The 21,884-nt window shown below is 45.8% G+C and overlaps 1 protein-coding gene across 1 annotated transcript in view; it reads left to right on the top strand.

The window, feature by feature from the left end:
• EXT2 (exostosin glycosyltransferase 2) overlaps nt 1-21,884 on the top strand; it is a gene marked incomplete at its 3' end in the record, with an annotated part of 111,147 nt that overhangs the window by 13,815 nt on the left and 75,448 nt on the right. The window contains exons 4-6 of the mRNA XM_084230598.1: nt 274-469; nt 2,228-2,367; nt 5,101-5,194. Of these exons, the coding sequence (XP_084086724.1) occupies nt 274-469; nt 2,228-2,367; nt 5,101-5,194 (430 nt within the window). The remainder of the gene's footprint in view (nt 1-273; nt 470-2,227; nt 2,368-5,100; nt 5,195-21,884) is intronic.

Below are 21,884 nucleotides of genomic sequence, written 5' to 3'. Positions count from 1 at the left end.
ACTTGGCGGGTAACAAGACTTTCTTTGAAGCATTAAGAACTTCTCCCAAATGAAAACCTTTAATGGTTGTGTAATATTGTAGATGAGTTCTACCTTACTTTCTCAGGGTGTGTATTTTAAGTATTCAGCAATCTACAGAGTGTGGTCTCCTTCGAAGTCAAGGGATGTGAAGATTAGTGAGAAAACACTGTCATATGTTTATTATCAGCGTTTGTCTTGCCTTGATTAATGTACCAGTTGCAATTTCCAGTCACCTCTTCTCCTCCTCTGCAGCCCACGGCGGTACTTCCTCCTGTCCTCTCAGATGGGTCTCCATCCCGAGTTCAGAGAGGACCTGGAAGCTCTCCAGGCCAAGCACGGCGAGTCCATGCTAGTGCTGGATAAGTGCACCAACCTCTCTGAGGGTGTCCCTGCTGTGCGCAGGCGCTGCCGCCAGCACCAGGCCTTCGATTACCCCCAGGTGCTGCAGGTGAGTGTCATTCCTTACCTCTCTTGGGGCTCAGTGGGGATCACTTCCTTGAAGTAACCCCGAACCAGCACACAGGCATCGGTTTCCATGCGCAGCTGGGAGAACAACCTGAAGGGTGAAGGGTGAATTCAGCAGCTACATAAGCCATCCCAGACGCTGGTGTGTGGCTTGTGTTTGTGCATGGCCTCCCAGCCTATGTTCCTTATACTGCGAAGTGTGGCATATCTGGTAGGTGCGCTGAGGAGCCTCATAGACGAAGCACCCGATATATTTTGCTTTTACCCCGTATTCATCGTTCAGTCCAGAGCAAAGACAGCTGTGTCTGAGTCAGTGAGCCCACAGGGCAGAGTTAGCTTCTCTGGCAGCGGAGGGCCTTTATCTGTTGTTACTGTTTCATCTTTCAGTGCTTTGCATCCCTTAGCAGCTTGGCCAGCAGCTGGCCCCGGACTGCAGTCTCTGCACCGGCACCACTTCTTTGTCCACGGACAGGGCATCCTTTTGCATGTTTCTAAACAATTATTTGCTTTTCCAAGGGCACGAGGACTGCAAGAGGTGATATTGAATTTTGTTCAATTAAATGCCTAAAATATAGACAGTTTAGTTGTTCAAGGAGAAACCTTGAGGTGGTGTGATTTTTTTTTTTTTTTTTGGCTGTCCAAACAGAACTGGCCCATGCCTAGATTGTTAAAATACTTTCTCTCAAAGGGTGCTGCATCTCTGTCTGGAATGTCTGACTGATAACAGTGGTGATGTGAGCAGGAGTATTTATAGTAACCTTTGTCTAGACAGGAAAAATGGTTATCAGCACGTGTGTCCACATCTGGATGCCGATGCTTCGCTCCGAGGCGGCAGGCTGCCCCCACTCCAGGCGCCATGACTGATTCTCCTCTTCCGTTCTAGCTGCCTCTCATCCCTCCCCAGAGGAGAGGGGCAGATTGAGTTTCTTTGTATTTTTTCTGAGCTCTCCTTCACTCTAGCTTTAAAGGATAAATGATTTTTTTTTTTTCCTCTTGAAGAGGCAATAACTGGGAGACACTGAGTATCAGAGGTTGGAGCTAATTTTGGTTTACTTGCTACAACTGTTTTTTTCACCTGTCCCTCTCTTCCCCAAACATGCCCTATGTTGAGTGGGTTTTGAGGGATTGACCAGGAAGAAAATTTTTGAGATTTTTGCATTTTGTTTGAGTTACTGTTTCTGAACGGCGCGTATCTATCTAGTGTATTTTCAGAGGCTTCGCTTCATGAAATGAGCATCTTCTGCAATAACCAAAGCGCACAGCTAGACACTGTGGAGAGTGAAAAGAGAAAAAAGATAATTGGGAACTTGCCTTCTTGAAGTTCTCTAGCGAGCCCGATGTGCCCACACAAAATCATCCCATCACAAGGCAGGCCAGGCAGCACTGCGGGCAGTGTTCAGGAGCCACTGTGCTGCCAGGTGTTCCAAGGTGCGCAGTGCGCCAGCTGCAAGCATGCAGGCTGTGGGACGGCATGGCCTTGAGTGCCCCAGGTGGACGCCGGTTCCCGGGAACACCATGGAGGCAGGGAAGTAATACTGAAAAGTGACCATTTGATACTTTGCGACCAGTTAAGTGTTTCCGATTCTACCGGTGTGAGCTGTTACTGGTTTGCCTTTTTTCTTAGGATGCTTCAGTATGTTTGGCTTTGGCCCTTGGGGGTAATTCATAGTCTGTGGGGATCAGAGTAAGTGGATCCATGAGACAGGTTTGTAATCCCCCAGCTCTGCTTGTGTTCCTGCAGGAGGCTACTTTCTGTGTGGTCCTTCGCGGAGCTCGGCTGGGCCAGGCTGTGCTGAGTGACGTGCTGCGGGCTGGCTGTGTCCCGGTCATCATTGCAGACGCCTATATTTTGCCTTTCTCTGAGGTTCTTGACTGGAAGAGGTGGGTATTACCTGCTGATACACTTTACACTAACTGGTGTCTCCATATATATTTGAATTCAAAGGCCCCCAAGTAATTGTAATGCATGTGTAGGTTTGAGAGGAGAGAACCACTCCTTTAGACTGTATTGGTATATTTTCCATCAAGAGAGTTAGTCCAGTGGTCTAGTGCAGAGGCTGGTGAACTGAAGCCTGGAGGTCAAGTGTGGTAGGCTACCAGTTACTGTAAATAAAATTTTATTGAAATAGCCACATTAATTTACATATTGTCTTGGCTGGTTTTTTGCTACAGTGACAGAATTGAGTAGGTGCAGTAAAGATTATACAGCCCACAAAGCCTAAGCCATTTGCTATCTGGTCCTTTCTAGAACTTGTTTATTAGCCTTGGCCTAGGACAGTGGTTCTCAGTGATGACTGCCGAGTATACTCTCCTGGAGAATTTTTAAAAAAGGTCCGGGCCTATCTCAGGAATGCTGAATTTTAACACTCCCAGGCAATTCTGATTTGTAGTCACAGTTGAGAACCCCTGCCCACTCTCTATTGAGTTTGGGTGAAGGGTGGCAGGAGGCGGATCCCCTCTGCTCCCTTGTGAGCTCAGACGCGCCACTGCGTGCAGGTGGCAGGAGTGCTCCAGGGAGATAGCTGACAGTGCTGCGATTGACTCAGGGAGCTCTGGGCTCCTGTTGTTTCCTCTCCCCGGGACTCGGGGGTTAAAGAGTATGGAAAACCAGTTCCTCGTATACATGCATACATACATACCTCTCACGCTTGTCTTTGCCCCTCTTGATTGCTTTCTCCTCTCTCAGCGTTTTTGGTATTTCTGTCCAAGTCAGGTCACCACAGGTATTTGAACAGAGCAGCATTCCTTCTGTGTACCTCCATTCATCTCACATCTATTGGCAAGCCTACTGTGAGTAATATAGGCCGAGCTCTTGGGGAGTCAGGACCAAGTGGGGGAGAAAAACCAGCAGTTGTATGATAAATGCCATGGCAGATGCCTGCACTGGGTGATGAAAGCCCAGAACAGAGGAGGAGCCTAGTTCAGCCTGAAAGAGGAGGGTATGTCAGTGTTCTTCACACCTGAGGGGAGGAGGGAACCACTTCCAGTCATTTATTCATCCAAAAGAGGGTTATTGAGTGCCCTTTATTTGCCAGGTGCTGTGCTGGGTATGGGCATGCAAAGGTAATCCAGATGAAACCTTTCCTCTAAGAAGCTCGTAGTCTGGTGGTGGGAGATCAGAATATCAGGAAGAGACGCAGCCTGGCTGTAGGTGCTGGGAGAAGAGTGAGGAGGAGATTGGTGATCTGCTGGCAGGGGGGCTGGTGGGACTTCACAGAGGCATTGACCCGGAGCTGAGTCTGCAGATACTCCTGTGAGAACCAGACCTGCTTGGGGAGTTGTGTTCATGTGTGAGCGGTGGAGGGACCCTGGATTTGCAGCCAGAAGACCTGGGTTCAGATAACCATCTCTGTTGCTGGCTAGCTTCGTGATTTGACAAGTCATATAACTTCTTTTGAGCCACTTCCCCCCCATCTGTGTAGTAGAAATCATTTACTTCCTTAGCAGATATTTAGTCAGTGCTAACTACGTGTGCTCGGCAGTGTGCAGTGCTCAGGATGTGCCGTGAGTGCGACGAGGCGTGGTTTCCATCCAAGTTGGGGAGAGCAGGGGCGTGTGTTCAGATTTTCATAAATTAATGTATATGAATATAATTGCAGTTGCTAGTAAATTCCATGAGGGGTAAGTCAGTGTTGAGTCCTCTTTTCCTTTCCTCACCATATCTAATCTGTTCCTAAATCCTGCTGGCTCTGTTCGCTCATCACTCTCATCAGTTCTTCCCTCATCAGCATCTCTTGCCTGGATTTTGCGATTGTCTCCAGCTGTTCTCCCTGCTCCTGCTCCTGCTCCTGCTTCCTGTAGTGGTTCCAACACTTTAGGCAGAAGGGTTTGCTGGAACCTGATCACATCTTGCCATGTGTGGCCTGAAACCTTCTAATGGCTTTCTGCCTCCGTAAGAGCCCAAGTCCTACAGTTCCTGCAGGGCCCAGTTGCCCCCTCTGCCATCCTCTGTGTCCCTGGCATCCTCTCTCTTCTGTACTGTGCTTCTGTACTGGCCTCCTTGATGCAGCTGGAACTTTGCTCACATGGGCTTCCTCGGGGCCTTTGCTTCTTAGTCCTTCTGCCTGGAATGATGTTCCCTCAGGTATTCTCATATCCTCTCACTCCCTGGCCTGCCTCGTCTGGTTTGGTCAGTGTTGTATTACCAGGGCCTCACGCTTACTAGAGGTGTCACCAGTATACACTGTATAGATTATGAACGCCTGTGAGGAGATAGCTAAAGGAGAAAAGTCATCGTTCACTCCGAGCAGGTGGCAAAGGGTGGAGTGTAGGGACTCGGTGGCCTTGCACACGCAGAGGCCCTGTGGTGGGGCAGAACGCATGCGTCCTGGTGACGGAGAGGCGGCCACTGTGGCTCGCACAGCCTGGTGGTGTGGAGGGAGGATGAAAGGCAAGTGGAGTGAGTAGATGAGAAGGCGGAGCTGTGACAGGACTCCTTGGCCATGATCAGGTCCTGAGGAAGGGAGGAGAGCAGGAGGAAGCACTGTTGGAAGGGGCTGAGCTGAAGGTGGTTTTTGGTGTTGGTTCCACATATGAGGATGAAACAAGACCACGCGCGTAGACCTGCTTTGTGTAAGGACTTTTGCATATCAGTCGTTCTGCTTTTATCTCTAGAGCATCTGTGGTTGTGCCAGAAGAAAAGATGTCAGAGGTGTACAGTATTTTGCAGAGCATCCCTCAAAGACAGATTGAAGAAATGCAGAGACAGGTAAGAGGCCAGGCAGGCCTGTTGGGGAGGTGACCTGGGTGGTGTGAGAGGGCATCCTTGATGGTGGGGGTGTAGAACGGCAGCAACTGCACGCGCGTGGGGTTTGTTTCCCCCACTGCACCTACCAGCCAGCCTTAAAGAGGAAAATGTGTAGGTAAGTTGTGTCAAATAAGGTTTGAAAACATAGCTATTGGATTTAAATATTCCCGAGGGAAGCCTGCTGGGGCTGCAAGGTCACAGCAGAGTGGTGTGTTTAGGACAGAGAGCTGGACCTCTTTGAAAGGTGGTTTTCACCGGAAGTGATCGTTTTAGTGGCTGAGACAATTATGGAAGCTGTAACATTTCAGGGGTGCTTATAAGTAGCTTTGACCTTGAGCATGTTGTTGCCTAAGCTGGGCTGGGTTCCCAGGTCAGATGCCCTCATGATGCCCTGGTCCTCCCCTCTCCTCTATAATGTTGCTGCTCTCATGGCCCCCTTTCCAGTTCTTTCTTCTTCCTCTGAGGCCCATTCTCTGGGCTTTACTTGGCTGTCTAAAGCGTGCACAGGTTTGTATCCCTTTGAGTCCTGCTTCCCTTTCTCCTGAAATTTAGTTGGGCTTAAATGTCAAGCAATTAAAGAAAAAAATAGACTATCCTCATGTCAGTACTGAGCTGGAGAAGAGGTTTGGGGGGCTCTCAGTGTTAAGGATGTGGCTCCTCTGTGCACCTCCTGTCTTTGTCCTGGCACCTACCCTCAGGCGGTGAGCCTGTGTTTCACCTTGTCTGATTGAGAAGGCCGTGCCCTGGCTGTGTGGAATGGGGAGGGGATCTGGGCTTCTACTGCTTCATAAAGACATTTTCAGTCTGGGCTCCACCCTTTGGCCCTGTGGTCCTTTTCTCTTCCCCTGAACACCTCTAGTTGTGAAGGCCAGGTACCCCCTCTGGTGGTGAAAACCCTGTGTTATGTCAACCCTTGCAAAAGAGAGGCTGTCCTGGCACCTCCCTGCCTCCCTTCTAAATCTTGCTCCAACTTTCCAATGCCCCTTTTCTCAGTGTAACCCACTTTCCCCCACTGCTGTAGGATGGGTTCTCTTGGGCCTGTAAGAGTCAGCTACCGCCTTGAAACGCTAAGATGTGCTTTCAGATTCCACATTTTCTTACTGTTACCTTCTATCTCATTATCTTAGAGTGTATATGCCTTCATTTTTGAAAGTTCCCCTTACTTGTCTTTTCCAGGGTTAAGGAGGGAGTGCAGGTTAGTGGATGTGTTCAGCCCTTCCTCTTTATTGTGGTACTGAGCTTGTTGACCAAAGAGATGGGGCATCACCTAGTGATTAAGCCTGTAGATTCTTACCTCACAATGCCTGGCCTGATGCCAGTGTGGCCTGTCCCTGACAGTGTCACCATCCATGGATCTTCCTTCCCAGGCCCCCAGGCATCTCATCTGTAAATGATTTTGACATTCTGATTTGAAAACAAATGACAGGTTGATTTTTAGCTTCCCTGTAGTTTTTTCATAGCAAAGTTGTCTTTAAGTTTCTACGCTTCCCAGTTGTTACTTGATGGCTGACTGCTTCTGAGTTTTAGTGAATTAGAAAATCAGTTTAGAGGTCTCTAGATTCTTGATCTAAACCTGTGGGTCTTACAACTTGCTTAGCAGAAAATGCTCCTTGAAGTGTCCTGGTGTTTGTGCTGCCTTTTGTGACATCTGATTTCTTAACATGACTATCTTGGACTTAGGAAAAGAATTTAATGGTTACCAGAGGGAACAGGGGGAGGGGAAGGGAAGAGGTAGGAAGGAAGGTGGTGGTGGGGGTTTGGCTTGGGTGGTTTGGCGGAGGGTGAGTGGAAGAGTAAAAGTATATCCCCAAATTAAAATAATTTAAAAGGTTTTTCATTGTTTACATATTGAAATGATAGTATTTCGCATGTTTTCACTTTTATAAAACACTGAAACTATTTTCACACACACTTTTTTTTTAATGTGGCTACTGAAATGTGAAAGTAAATAAAGAATAAAAAAATCACCTGCTAAATTGGACATCATCTTTTTACTAGATTCAGTTTTTAAAAGAAAAGATTGAGAGGGTAAAAATGAGCAAATTCTATCCAGTTACTTCTCCGCCCACCACCCTCCTGCTGGGAAGAGGGCACTGATTGGGAGTCGAGTCCCAGCAGCAGCTCCCAGGACACGGAACAGCCGCAGAACCACAGACCTGAGCCGCTGGTCATGCTCCGTGGCCAGCTCAGAATCAGCTCCCAGGATGATAAGTAATAGTCTCTTAGGACAGGACACCTTGCGGTTATTTGGGTTCAGAGGATGTGGTGTTGAGCCCTGATCTGACCCAGGTTCTGCTCCGGCCTGCTGTTCAGAACCTGCCAAATGCTTGTCCTAGCAAGACCCTTACTCACCTTTGACAATGTCAATGCTGAAGCGGTCTTCTCTCCCCCAGGCACCTCCAGTTGTGAGGGCCAGTTACCCCCTCTGGTGGTGAAAACCCAGTATTTTGTCAAATTACAAAAGAAAGGTTGTCCTGGCACTTCCCTGCCTCCCTTTAAATCTGCTCCTGCTTTCTGATGCTCCTTTCTCTGTGCTGTGTTCAGGCATACAGCCTGCCGCTGCAGGGCCCTGTTTAGTCCTGCCCCCCTCCCCTGAAGAGTCTGTGTTCTAAAAGCATCTCTTTTCTTCTCCCAGCCTGATTTCTAGACTGCACTGATCTCGACTAGGTGTGAGGTTACCAGTTTGAGGAACTTCCCAGTTAAGTGGAAAGTGTGAGTCAGCTGAGCTACTAGATGCTGCTAGCACAGCCTTCTTCCAAGTTGCGACAACTCAAAGCCTCTCTGGACAGAGCCAGCTGTCCTCGTTGGGAGGGTTGCTTTCCTTGGGACCACTGTTCCACTGAGATTTAAGGTCTTTTCTTTCCAAGATTAGAGTCCTTTGCTCTATAGGACCCTTCGCAAAACTATGTTCATTATTTTGCCCTCTGTTTACCATTTGTTGATTTAACCTGATCTTTTGAGGAGTAATTAAAAAAAGTAGTATCCATATATACCTGGTTCTGGAAAATTTTTACATTTTAGTGAGTGCTCTTTAGGGAGGTCAAATTTGGGTCTTTTTATAAGACAGTATATATGCTTAGGGGCAAGCCTGCTGCATCAGTAGCTGATACCTTAGCATAAACTGAGACTGAGGAACAGTCTGGTTTTCTTTCTGAGTGACTGTGAGCTAGAGTAAGGAGCTGCATGGACAGTTACAGCCAGCAGAGGTCTCCATCTGCTTTTAAGTGACTCATTTAAAATGTTGCCGAGAAATCCTCAATGCCAGGAGTTACTCTGGGGTTCACACCCAGAGCCTCTAGCCAGAGACAGCTCTGTCTGATGAAGAAGAAATAGTGTTTAGCCCAGGATTTTGCTCTTGCCGGATGGAATAGAGGGAGGGGTTCTCAGAAATAAGGGATAGCGTCTTGGTGATGGTGGTCTCGCAGCAACATTTTGTCACGTGGGGTTAGGAATCGGAAAGGCTGCAGTCTGGTCTGTGATCACCCGAGGTGAAAGTCCTTCTCACGACTTGGGAATTAGGATGCACTGATGGAGAACGACATCTACCCGACAAGCAGAGTGATTCATCTTTTCCTCTGGACCATCCATGTGATAGTGAAACAGCCATGAAGTGAAATAAATACAGGGCTGGAGCCTAAAGTAAGTAAGCACTGTAGTTAAGCTAAGATTTTTTGAAGATAAGTACAGCCCGTGTTTCTGTTCTTTATTCTTGAAAGCCAGTGACAAGCAGTGTCCAGACATGGCTGGACAAGCTGGGATGGCTTAGAGGTATGTGTGTGCGTTTTTATGGGTAAGTTAAAAACCAGTTCCTTCAATTAATAGAGGATAATAGCTATAAAGTGAAAAACCGACTTTTCAGTTAATCTTTTATTATCCTCTGACTTAAATCAACTAGTTGATTAATTCATTGAAGTCCTACTTTTTTTTTTCCACCAGGGAAGATGATAGGAGATAAGAAATCTGCTACCTCCCTCGTTCCCCCAAAGGACTAATAGTCACCTGGGGATATACACATATCTGCACAAAGGAAGTTAAGAAGATGGTACAGGTTTTCCAAAGTATATTAGGGACCTGAAATGGCAGGGTGAAGGTCTGGCTGAAGTTGTCAGGAGCAGATTTATTGGGGAGGCAGTGTTTGGGGTAAGCCCGAATGGTGGAGAGTTCCTTCAGCCATCTTCTCATACTGAAGGCAGGAAAAAGAGTTTGCAGCCAAATATTTGTCTATAGTCAGATGGAACGTTCCTATCCCCGGTCTCTCTTGAATCACAGTGAAAAAGAAAGCACTTTAGGTTCACATGAGGCTGGAGGGACACTGGGTTGTACAGTCAGAAATGTTTGTGTGGAGAGGGAGGAAGGTGTAAAAGGATCCCCAGTTTATCTGTTGAGTGGAGTATCCAAACATTCTTTTATTGGTCAGTGGCTCCACTAGTGGTGACCTCTAACCTCAGCCACACTAGGAGGTGGAAGTTAGGAGCCTGCCTTGCCTTTGAACTCTTCTTTGTACTCAATTGACTAGGAGCCTTTGAGGTGGCAGAAACATCCAGCATCATCTTTTCTCCCTCACCTTTAATGCTCGGGGTAAGTTAACATGTCAGTGTCTTTTCAGTCTGATACGTTGACCCGTCTCAGTTTGCCCTCCTATTTTCCCACTTAGCATACTAGATATTTGTGCTGCAGGAGAGGAATACATGAAGATCTGATGGGCTGATGAGGAAAAAGACAAAACACTTTGATTTAAGAAAATTAAGTCCCTGGCAAGTAGTCCCCTGGCCTACCTGAGACAGAGAAGAGGCCCCACAGTGCAAGTGTGTGCTACACCAGATTTGGGCACTTTGTTCCCAGGAGAGCCCTGCAGGGAGACTCTTGCTGTATTTACACAGGATTTCAACACCGTTACCGGACTTCAAAGCCATATAGTTTAGGAGTCATGCATTTAAAGGGGAGAAAAACTACAGGTGAGGGTCTCTGAGATGGGTTATCTGCCAATCTGGCATAAGGAGAGAAGATGGAAGAGCTGTTTTAAAGACAGAACTCTTGGCTCATTGGCCAGAAGGCACATTGGCTAGTAGTTGCAGGCCCTACTATATCCTGGGTGTACCATTACGAGATGGCAGAATTCCTTGATTTAAAGAAGTACATGTTTTGTTTTCGTAGTGTGGATTTCTGGCATCCTAGTGAGTCAGTCTTATCATCAATTCCAACATTGAAGATAGTTTTTCTTTCTTTCCCCTTGAAACTGTCATGGATGAGGCATCTTCAAATTGAGGGGATGCAGCAATTGCCGTTCTTGGTAGTACCCTTGAATCTTTAAAGTAAGGCTTACATTTTGCTTAGCAAATATATGTGTGTGTATACATACATACAGTGTTGGCTCTTAATTTATTTTATAGTTTTCTGTTTAGTTTAAGTTCTTATTTTTTAAATGTGTTTTGTGACTCGCATAAATGTGCAAACCCTCAGATGTCTGGAAACCTCAGCAGCCCTGACTGATATATTCTTGGGGCTTCCCTGGGCTGTGGCTGCCTGTTATGTTCATGGGCAGTCACATGGTGGTGTGTGTCCCCATCTCTCTCACTCCTCGTCCCCAGCACACACCAGTTTAGAAAACAGAGTGGTGTGATTGGCAAGGAGAAGAGTAATCTGAGTTTTTTTTATGTGAGGAAACTGAGGACGCAGTAGAGTAATCTTCCCAAGGCCACACCACATGGGAGGGGCAGGGAAGGAAGCACACTCTGTTTTGCTGCTGGCAACTGTTGTTTTGTTTTGTTTTGTTTTGTTTTGTTTTTTGATTAATAACAATAACTTTATTTTTTTAATTTTTTTTACCAAGTAAATATAAAAATTTATTTTTAACTATTGATGGTAATATGTTGCTAAGTCTTTTTTGTCTTTTTAAAAATATTTTATTTTATATAATTCTTACATCATTTTTCATCTTTGTACAATGTATACATTTTCATTTTGGTTATATTCCCCACACAGTTGCACCCCCCTACCCCCTTATTTTGACTCTAGTTCTTCCTCTCCCTGCCCCTGCTGGCAACTTCATTCAAATCCTAGAGCCTGGATTGAGGCGAAAACTCAGGGTGATTTTTCACAAAATTCAAGCAGGTTGCTTACTGAGTCCTCTTCTAAAAAAAAGTGGTTGCTTGAGACATTTACGACTGGACACTTCCCTGGAAATACATTATGAGGAATGTGGAAAAGATTTCACTTCGAATTTCCAGAATCGATCCTGTAATGTCTGTCATTCTTATCCCCCCTACTGTAAAATTTTTATATATTGTCCACACACTGAATTCTCGGGGCTTTAAAAAAATGCCAAATATTCCCTGCCTCCCTCTCTTTCCCTGTTCTCTACCCCTAACATGGCACTCTGAGCTGTGCTTCCCAGTCTGTGCTTTCCTACTTGTCCTAAGAAAGCCGCTGGGTCCTTTAGCCTTAAGCAGAACACAACGCCTGCTCCCCGGAGCTCTTCCTGGGACCCAGACAACCGCGGGTCTGTGGAAGCCTGGCTCACTGGCCGGCGGGGCCTAGGAATGCGTGTCATCACTTTGTGGCATATTTAAATTTCATGATTTTTTTTTCCCATGGTATACTCTCTATACTTGAGTATTCCTGTGTGTACACACCCATGTTTTGAAGGAGACTGGTCACTGTATGTCGTTTAAAGAAGTTTAAAATAAAGACTCATTTCACTGGGACTCTGTTTTAATGTGTTTAACTTTTTTGTTTTTCAACTTTAGTATTAAGAATCTTATTAGAAAAAAGACCTTTGCCAAGTATCTGATGGGAAGCCAAGAAAAACATTTTAATAGAACTGTCTCAAATTTATAGTGCACTAGGGTCTAAATAAATTTTCCTGTCTTTAAGGTTTGGGCTGATTTGCAGTTCTTTTGTATAGTTTCTGAGATTTAAATCCTCGCAGTCCAGATGGAGAGACCATAAAGTTGCTTTCCTTGGCAACCTTGGCATACCTTGTCCATGGGCAAGCAAAAAAGCTTAGTCTTTAAATGCTCACTTATTGTGATACCAATATTTTTTTTTTTTTAAAGCTTTTTTTTTTTAAGATTTATTTATTTGTCTGTTTGTTTGTTTGTTTATTTTTGCAAGCACTGGGCACAGTCAGAAACCCGGGAGGGTGAGAGAATTCACCAGAGCCAGAGCGGGGAGCAGAGCAGGCAGAAAGACCGAAGTACACTGCTGAGGGGAGCAGCGGGCGGCAGGAGAGGTCTGCGCGCCATGTGGGACCCTCCTCCGATGGCCGGGGAGCAGCCGGGGATCGAACCGGCGCCGCGGAGGCTGAGGGCAGCTTCACAACCCAGCGCTCAACCGCTGTGCCACTGGGGAGGCCCGTGATACCAATATTTTTTAATGAAAATTATTTTACTGAGGTAACACTGGCATACAAGATTGTATCTTTTAGGGATATGGGTTTACACGTCTCCGGATGTGTGTTACCATACCACACCCATCACCAAAACACCAGAAACTCTCCACCAGAGTCCATCAGTCCTCTCCAGTTGCCCGCCTCTGGTAGCCTCAGCTTTGCGGTCAGATTCTAGGGTTGGTTTAGTTTTGTCTGTTTCTTTGCTTTGTTTCTTTATATTCCACATGTGAATGAAATCATCCAGTATTTGTCTGTCTCCTCTGACTTACCCTGCTTAACATACTCCCCTCCAGTTCCACATGATACCAGTTTTAATTAGTTTGGTGACCTTTTCCTAAAACAGTCCACATAAATGTTCTCTAAGCTTATGAGCATTCAGGTCCTTGATTTCATAACTCACAAACCAATGAAATAAATATATATTAAGCATCTGCTTTTTCCTAGTATTGTATAGGCCTATGGAGGGAGGCTTTTTAAGAAAAGGGACACAGACCCCTCATCTTTCAGGAGGCCCTGAAGTGTGGTGCACTCAGTTGTGCTGTGGAGTCAGGACCCAGTGAGGTAGGAGTGGGCATGAGGTGAGAGGAATCTTCACTCTGGAGTCTCCGTAGGAGGAGAGGACGCCCTGCCAGGGCCCACCTCGCCTGGAGGTTGGCTCTGTGAGAAAGGCTGGTAGGCAAGATAGAGCAGCCGGGGAGGGGAGGCTAATGACAAGTGGGGAGTAATGAAAAGGTGTGTGATGAAAGGGGGAAGCAGTATCAATTAAGGAGATTTAGGGAGAAAAAAATCAAAGAGCTGGAAGGGACCTTAGAAATTACTCAAGCCTTTCCTCATATTTTACAAATGACAAGTAAACCCTAGAGTTCAAGTGGGCTTTAGAATGAATTGTTAGGGCCAGGGCTGAGCCAAGCTGGAACCCAGGTCTCCTGACTCTCAGTCTGGTGGGTTTTTTTTTTTTTTTTTCTGGCATTGTCTACTGCAGTATTTCCAACTGAGTCATGATTCATTCGTCGGTCATGAAGTCAATTCTGTGGGTCATAACTGGCATTTTGTTTTTTAAAAATGAAATATGATTAAAAAGGAAAATATCAGCATGTTACATAGTAAGGGTAAATATATTCCGAGATCTTTGTTTTAGTTATAATATGTATGCGTGTAGTGTAAAGTACTTATATGTTTTCTACTGTGGATTTCAGTCCAAAAAGTCTGAAAATGTTGGTTGTGGAAAATACCTGGCCTATTGTTAGAAAGAGCTGAATTCAAATCCTAGGCTCTGCTGTCTTGTCTGCAAACCTGCTCTGTGACTATGACCAAGTCACTTAACCTTTCCAAGTTTTGATTTTCTTATCTCTGTATCAATTACACAAGAACATTTCCTGAAGCATCTCGATTCTGAACTACCTGCTCTGCACTGACAGTCTTCTGGGGGAGAACGCCACCGGTTTTGGGTTTGAATATTGGAAGGAGCCTCCTGGAATGGAGCTTGGTCTTAAGGAACCACCAAAACAGACACATTATGCATTTGCTTCTGGGCTTGGAAACTTGAAACAGTTTATTCCTGTGGGTTATGATGTACTTTCTACATCTTGGCATGGAAGGAGGTTCTATTTTTCTGTTAGGGTCAGAATGGCTTATTAAAATCAGTGTTTCTGTTGCTGGCCTTTAGAAAAAAAGTTCATTGGCACATTTGGATACTGTTCCTTATTCCCCTTTATTGTGAAAAAAATTACACTCGGTCTGTTTTCCATTCTTCTAATGTCTTCTCTGCCAAATCATAATTTTAGACATTTTTTTGAACTAAAAAATTAAAAAATAAACTTAGAGAAAAATCGAATGACATTTGGGGGCCAAACAGTTGAAGAGTTTATTGGGTTACTAGAGTTACTAGAGTTTACTGGGTATGAACTAAAAATACAGGAACTTATGTGAATATAAGGGGAGCTGTCATCTTGTAGAAGCAGCTGTTGATGACATCCTGCTGAAAAGAGAATGAATTCTGTCGTTTGATTTCCTGGTGCTCTCTTCCTCTGCCTCTGTTCCTCTCCTCCTGCTCCGTCTGCTCTCCTTCCCCCGTCCTTTCTTGCCAGCTCCTTCCCTTATTTGAAGTCCCTCCGGAGAGCAGAGACAAGAGCTTCATCCCCCTGATGATTTGGGTCAGGAGCTAAAACACTGCCATAAATCTGCAGCTCATTTTAGTGCCACGTTAAAACAGTGTGAGCGGCTGGTTTCCGTGGCCCCTGCCCTCTTTCTTTATGGACGTCTTTGGCTCTTCTTTATAAAGAGGCCCTGCGGAGTCATTTTAAAGTTCTTATCAGTTTGCTGACAGCTATATGGGCCTTTCTACTGAGTCCAGGAGCTCAGGCAGGCGTGTGAAACTTCTGATATTAAAATTGACAAAAAATGCCAGGCAGAAGGGATTGGGCGGTTCATCCCGTGATTTGGAGGTAGACGACCAGCATGATGATTAACTTTGCAGGTCTGGAACCTTGCCTCTGCCCAGAGAAATGTCTCTTTTGCTCGTGGGGCCTGGGTAGTATGGGTTAGTCAAGAGAAGATTTTCCAATGGCTTTTTTTTTTCCCCAGAGGTTTATTTATTTTTGCATAGAAGAACTGGTGTGTAGGCCAGAGATATGGGGAGCGGTGAGAGGATTCTCCAGAGACAGAGTGGGGAGCAGAACAGGCGGATCTGTTGAAATACATACACTGCTAAGGTGAGACAGGAGAGGTCTGCTGCACCATGTGGGTCAGCTCCCTGGATGGGGATCGAACTCAGGCCAGCCACTGTGGTGATATCGTATGCTGAGACTTAACCCCTAGACCACCAGGGAGGCCTCAAGGGCTTTTACTTTTATCCCCTGATTAGAAATGCCATTGCACTGGCAGTTTGTGCTTTCAAGCTTCAGCAAGTGAGTTGGGCACCCTGAAGGGGTAGGGGAGCCAGGCTCACAATGTATTTTTTTCCTAAAGGCAGTCTGACTGGCTCGACCTCTGCCTGCATGTCTTTGCCAGCTCCAGCCTGCTGTCTCTGTGTCCACAGCATCATGTTATTGAATTTGAAGGGACTTTCATCAGTCTGCTCTGCTGCTCCTTTTAGACCAGATTGCTGACCCCAGTAATCCTCCCAGAGTGCTTCATGGAAATGCCAGGCCCTCCATAAATGTCAGCTGTGACACTTGGCCCTTTTTACCCTCTCAGTTACAGAGAAATGGACTGGAAGCTGTTCCTCCCTCTCTCCTACCACTTTCTTTTCTGGAAAACTCTTGCAACAGACAGCTGAGGGGAAAGAAAAACCGTATTACGTGGAGTGAGGCCAGCACCTTGATGAGAGCTTCAGAATCTTTGGCATCTCCTGACCAGAGTGTTTTTCCAGGCATTTTTAAAAGTGCATCCTCACCTTCCTTCCCTTTTCAACTTTCCAGAGGCACTGGGTGGTGGAATATGCCTTCAGAATGTACTTTATAGCTGCCTGCTCTCCTTATCCTAATAGAGCTTGTGGAAGGAGGTTAGTGGAGATAGGCAAAGCCAATGGAGATACACACTTTCAGCTGCTTTGCACTCTTTTGGCCCAAACACATTATTTTTCCTTTTTTCAGATAATCCTGGACATGAGCAATTTTGCAAGTGTGTTTGATTAAAAATAGCCATTTAACTTGAGGCTGATACGAAAGCAAGGAATTTTTGTAGTTAGTCCAGTTAGTTTAAGCTGTTGATCTAGGATTGATCATTTTCATTGAGAAAACAAAAATACTAGTTTGTTTTATTGTGTAGCTCCTGTAGGGAGAGTAGTTAGGTATAAAAAAATCAATGAGCAATGAAACAAAATAAAATACCCCAAACTCCAAAGAGATAGAACTGCTTTCTTATACATTTCTGGGTATTAAATTGATACCTTGTAATTAGTAAGTTTAATGAAGTGGATGTTCTTGCTTAGGGAATAATTTTAACAAACTTATTAGAAATACTTAACAAATAAGTGTATTGGGAGTTCCTGTAGAAAGGATCACAAGCTCTCTTCTTTGTAGGGGTCAAGGTGGACGGAATGGTCACCTTTTTCTCTGGCTGGCGGGTGGAAAGGCAGGTGGGGAGCTGTCTCTAAAGTTAACCATGGGTAAATCCCTTGTAATGAGTCCCCAATATGGAGCATGACTTCAGGAAATGGCTCTAATAGAAGTGTTAAATATTAATTTGCAGCATACAAGAATTATCTGACTCTTTGGGACTGGTTTCCAAGGGTGGGACTATTTGTGAAACATCTCTGAGAAATAATTATTCATTACAGGAAGCACAGTAGAGGTTCTGTGAATTCGCTATATACCTGCTTAGAAAAATTTCTAAGTTTGTTTATAAAACAATAACTTGTAAATTACCAAGGGTTGATATGTTTGGTGAAGAATTCACTGTTTTCAAATTTTTAGTAAAGATCAAACTGATCTGTAGGATTTATGTCTATATTCCTAAATATTAATATAGGTTATCGTATATATTTATATATTGTCACCCATATCATTGTACAGGTTGACAGGATTTGGGGTTGCATAATTATTTTTTGGAGTGGCATAGTTTTCAGCTTTCAGTAACACAATCTTTTAATTCTGTGCTGCTGTTCCTGGCATATAAGGCAACAGTCAATCTATTCATTTCATTTACCTTTCTTTAAAGACCTTTAGCCCCGAATCAGACTGAAATTGGTACTGAAGTCATTCCATGTAAACCATTTCTGGCAGTACAGTTTTCTTTCTCTCCTGGTAGCTCGAAGGTTACTTTATTATATTTAAATGTGTATTTTCTTCCCATTTTGATAAGAACTTTAGTGGTAGGAGGGCAGTTCGCTTGTTATCTTTTAGACTCTGGTACTTTTAGGTAAAAGGAGCTAATGGTTTCCCTTCGAGTATCTGAAGTTCACATATTGATTAACGTATTTTTAACTTTAAGGTGATTTTGACCAGGTCTTGATGATCTTATATATGTACCACTTATGTTTTAGAGAGATCTTTGAGTTTTTGTATTGACTTTTAAGCTGCACACTGAGGGTCGAGTCCCACTATGCAGCATTTTGGCCTCAGTGGTAGGGTGAAGAGGGAGAGGCTGAGGCAGGGATCAGAACTCCCCATGGGGATTTTCATCATATGCTGCTTTCTCTCCCACCCAGATTCATACATGCTTTCTGGGGTGGGGGATGGGAACTTGGATCTCTTAAAAGTCCCCCCCAAAATGAACCGTGGTTACTCTCATCCATGGTATAGGTCATCCTTCAGGTAGGAGGGGGCCTGGGAAATAATTGAGAACTGCTGGCATTATGGAGCTGCATAGAGCCTCTCCCCCTGTTCAGAGTCCCAAGCTGGACTTTCCACTCAGGGTCACCAAGAGAGCTTGTCTTACTAACCCTTAATCACCAGAAAATGGAACTTTCCAGCAGCACACAGATACTCCTGTGATAAGAGGATGCAGGTACCCCTGGTCATGGGAAACCATGACAAATGGCATTGGACCTACACTGGGAATGCATAGGGGCAGTGGGAAATGATACTGTTCCACCTGACTGCTACACGTTAGTATCCATGTCCCCAAAACAAGAACCTGCCAGACAGTATCTCCTTGGAACTGTTACTATCTGCAAACTCCTTGACCTCAGGAATTGTTATTGTCTGAAAAAAGTAGAGGAGAGACAGTCACCCTAAGGTGGCGTGCCAGACAACAGCTTGTGGAATGCAGCAGGCCTTCCGGTTTTGTCTTCTGAGTGCCTTTTCATCTTGCATTGGTGTGTGTGTCCTAATGAACAGGGCAGCCTTTCAAGTGTGTCTGCTTGGAGTAAGGCTTGTTTTATATTTGCCTTCTCCAATCAAACAAACGTAGGCTTGCTTTCTCCTGGTTTTAGCGTAGCAAACAAGGAGATCTCACTCCAGGCAGATTCCTTTACCACCAGTTGACCCAAGTTGTGGTCTTATTTATTTATTTTTGATGACAGATCTTGATGAAAGGTTTCCATTCCACCTCTCAGCTATTTCATGGAACCAGGAAAGAGGACTGGTCAGCTGCTCATCTTCAGCGAGGCTCCCTGATCTGACCTAGAGAATGGTGGGAGTTCAGAGGTGTGGAAAATGCAGAAAATGGGGCAAAGGAGAAATGAATCCCTAGTCTCTTTACTGAGAAGGTTTGGCCAAACACAGTTTTATTGGTCAGTGGCTCCTGCTTTAGTAACCTCTCACCCCTCCGGCTCTTGGAGGTGCTAGCCGCTGGCCGGCCTTGCCTTTGAACTCCTCATGGAGCCTTCCACCTCAAAGGCTCCCGGTCAGAAGCGTGTGTTTTGCTTGGGATCTCTCCTCACAGCAGGGCGTCAGCAGTGGGGAAAACTGATCCACCCCTAGAACATTGATATATTTGAAGGTGATGCCCCTGAGACTTGAAACCAAGGGCTTTCTATTTCAGGAGCTGTCTGTCACACGTCAAGAAGCTGACTGAGGCTCTCCTTCTTCCTCCTTGATCCCTTCGTGTTTCCCGCAGGACGGAAGATCATAACATTTGAGCATTCCCTACAAGGAGCCACAGAGTCCTCCCTACCTTCCAGTTCCTTCACTCCTTTTCTTCTAACTTTCCCCAAGTAGATCTACTTTGAAAGAACTTTTCTCTTAAATAGGAAAAAAACGTGCAAATCATAGCCATCTTCAGTGCCTGGGAGGGTGGTGAGTGGTGAAGGCGACCTAGTGAAAGTTTCATGGGCGACCCACGGTCAGGCCCAATGCGTCCGCATCAGACGGGCCCTCCTGTGAGACTGGCCAGGAGGGCGTCTCCCTGCCTTCTTAACTCCATTCTACCCTCTGGAAAAGCTTCCTCTCGAGAAGACTTAGAAATAGCAAGGTTTGTTCTTCCTCATCTGCTTGGCTTTCTGCCTGAGAAACAGGAGTAGAAGCTTTGGTTTTTAAAGGCCAATCCAGGGAGCACGGGGTACTAGATGGCTTCCATATGGCTTCTTCGGCAAGAAGTCCAGCTTCCCATTCTGAGAATATTGAGTAGAAAATGCCTCTTGTGCTCAGGATGTCTTTGGAAAAGAAGAAAATGATTCCTCTGAGGCCGTCTGCTTTTCTAGAATTCAGGTAGAAGATTTCTGACAATCTTTAGCAGAAAGGATCCTGGCAAAACCTTTTCTGCTTCGGAGCAAAGGTTGTGTTTTCAGCATGTGCTCAGGTGCCTGCTTCTGTCTTTGTCTCACTCTGTGCTTCTGGGTCTCTTTCCACGAGTGAACGAGTTGCGTTCCCTGGTGGGTAAAGGGAAGGGGACAGTTAATGTTTATGTTCTCTTCTCTGTCTGGTACTGTGTGAAGAGCTTCCTCATGAAAACCAGATGAGGCAGTTGTTGTTATACTTACTTTTATAAAGGAGAAAAGTGAAACTTAGAGGCCAATAAATAGGCTTGAGGTGACAGAGTTGGGCAGAATTTGTGGCAGGTGATTAAAAAGTATGAAATCTATTTTTAAAATTTTATTTTTCTTTGCATGGAGTGCCTTTTGAACCATTATGGTCATCTAAAATATCTGTAAAGTGCCCCTGTTGGGGTTAGGGCACCGTGGTATCAGAGCCGGGAAGGCTGTGGTCCCTGCGCTTGCACAGCTGGGTCCCGAAGGAGGAGGTGTGTGACGTCTCCTGGGATCTGTATTGGTTTGCCAGGACTCTAGCTAAGCAAGTCTGGGTGACTTGAGGAGCAGAAGTGTGTTTTCTCTCAGTTCTGGAAACTAGAAGGCCAAGATCCAGATGCAAACCCTCTCTCCTTGGCTTGCAGATGGCCACCCCCTGCTGCCCCCTCCCATGTTGTCCACATTCCCTTCTGCAATGGCATCAGTCAGGTCGGATTAAGGCTTGCCCTGCAGGCCTCCTGTTAACCACCTCTAAGGGCCTTGTCTTCAAATGCCGTTATGGGGGTGCTAAGGCTTCACCACACGACCATCCATGGGTCACATGGACACAGTTCAGCCCAGAACAGTATCTACTTAAGGGACAAGAGCCACAGTCAGTGGTGTCATTTAGTGACTCCTTACTGTGCAACCTATTCCTGAGGTGTTTTTGTGTAGCCCTGTATTTAGCTCCTTACCCAGGTGAAAGCCACAGTAATACTGTAAGGTTGGGAGTGATTGAGAGCTGTGAAGAGTGATGCTTTCAGAACCACCTTATTCCACTTCACGCCAAACACTGAGTACTGGCTTTTTAGACTAAACTCAGAATTTGTGAGGTGACTGCCCTGGACACCACCCCTACTGCGTGCATCGTTTACTGGGGAGCCTGGCAGGGAGGCCTCACCTGTGTTGCGTTGACTATTTTGCCTTTTCCCTTGTACTCTGCTTTGCTTTTCTATAGCAGACTTGTTGACATTACTAATGTACTTTTTTTACATTGTTGTAGCTGAGAGATGAGGTTCATTTTTAAGAAGTAATTTCTTTGATGTGAGCAGATAAGCTACTTTTCAGGTGATGAAGTAACTCTCAAGGGAACTGAGCTGAGCCTCTGTAAGGGCAGGACAAGAACACTGAGCAGATTTTCTATGATCCCATGCAGACGGGGTAAAGGAGGAAAGAGAGTCCTGGAACCCTCAGTGGCTTGTGCAGGCTTTTATTGGGATTACCAGGTACACAGCAGTCAGGGGCTCTGGGGGGTCTGGAGGCTGGCAGGCCTCCCAGCCCCCAGCAAGTCTTCACTCTATCTGGGCTCTCCGGCTTTCTCTCTGCTTCTCTGCTCTCGGCTTCTTCTGGTATCCCGGCACCGCCGCCTCTAAAAGCCCAGTCTCAGCCCAGGTGAATCCCATCTACGCGTGCCCACACCCTACTCCAGGTGCCCGCCATCAGACATGCATTCAGGACTGCAGAGTTCCCTCATCTATCCTAATGGTGGGAGGGCAGAAAAGCGGATACTTTTTATCTTACCCTACAGCCTCACTCTCAGAGGAAGGTCCATCTGAGCACTGGGCAGGCGCAAGAGGTGGGGGGACAGGTATGTGCCTCCGCCGTTGTCCCTTTTCACAGCTTCTTAGCGTGCGACTTGGACCAGTCACTTGCCTTAAAGTGCCCCACTTTATCCTCCGTTTGCTTTTAAAGCCCCTAGTAGGGACTGACTCTTAACTGTATTATAGTAACCAAGGAAAGAGACCAAGGGTGGAGGCGGATGTTGTGTCGTCCAGACAACTACTCCCCAAATGTCTAGGAAATTTCTTGGTCATAGGGGGCCTCCCCGGTGGCGCAGCGGTTGAGCGCTGGGTTGCGAAGCTGCCCGCGGCCGG

Source organism: Talpa europaea (assembly GCF_964194135.1).
Source record: "Talpa europaea genome assembly, chromosome: 1".
Classification (NCBI taxonomy): domain Eukaryota; kingdom Metazoa; phylum Chordata; class Mammalia; order Eulipotyphla; family Talpidae; genus Talpa; species Talpa europaea.
Note: the sequence above shows the minus strand (reverse complement) of the source record. Positions and strands in the feature narration are given on the sequence as shown.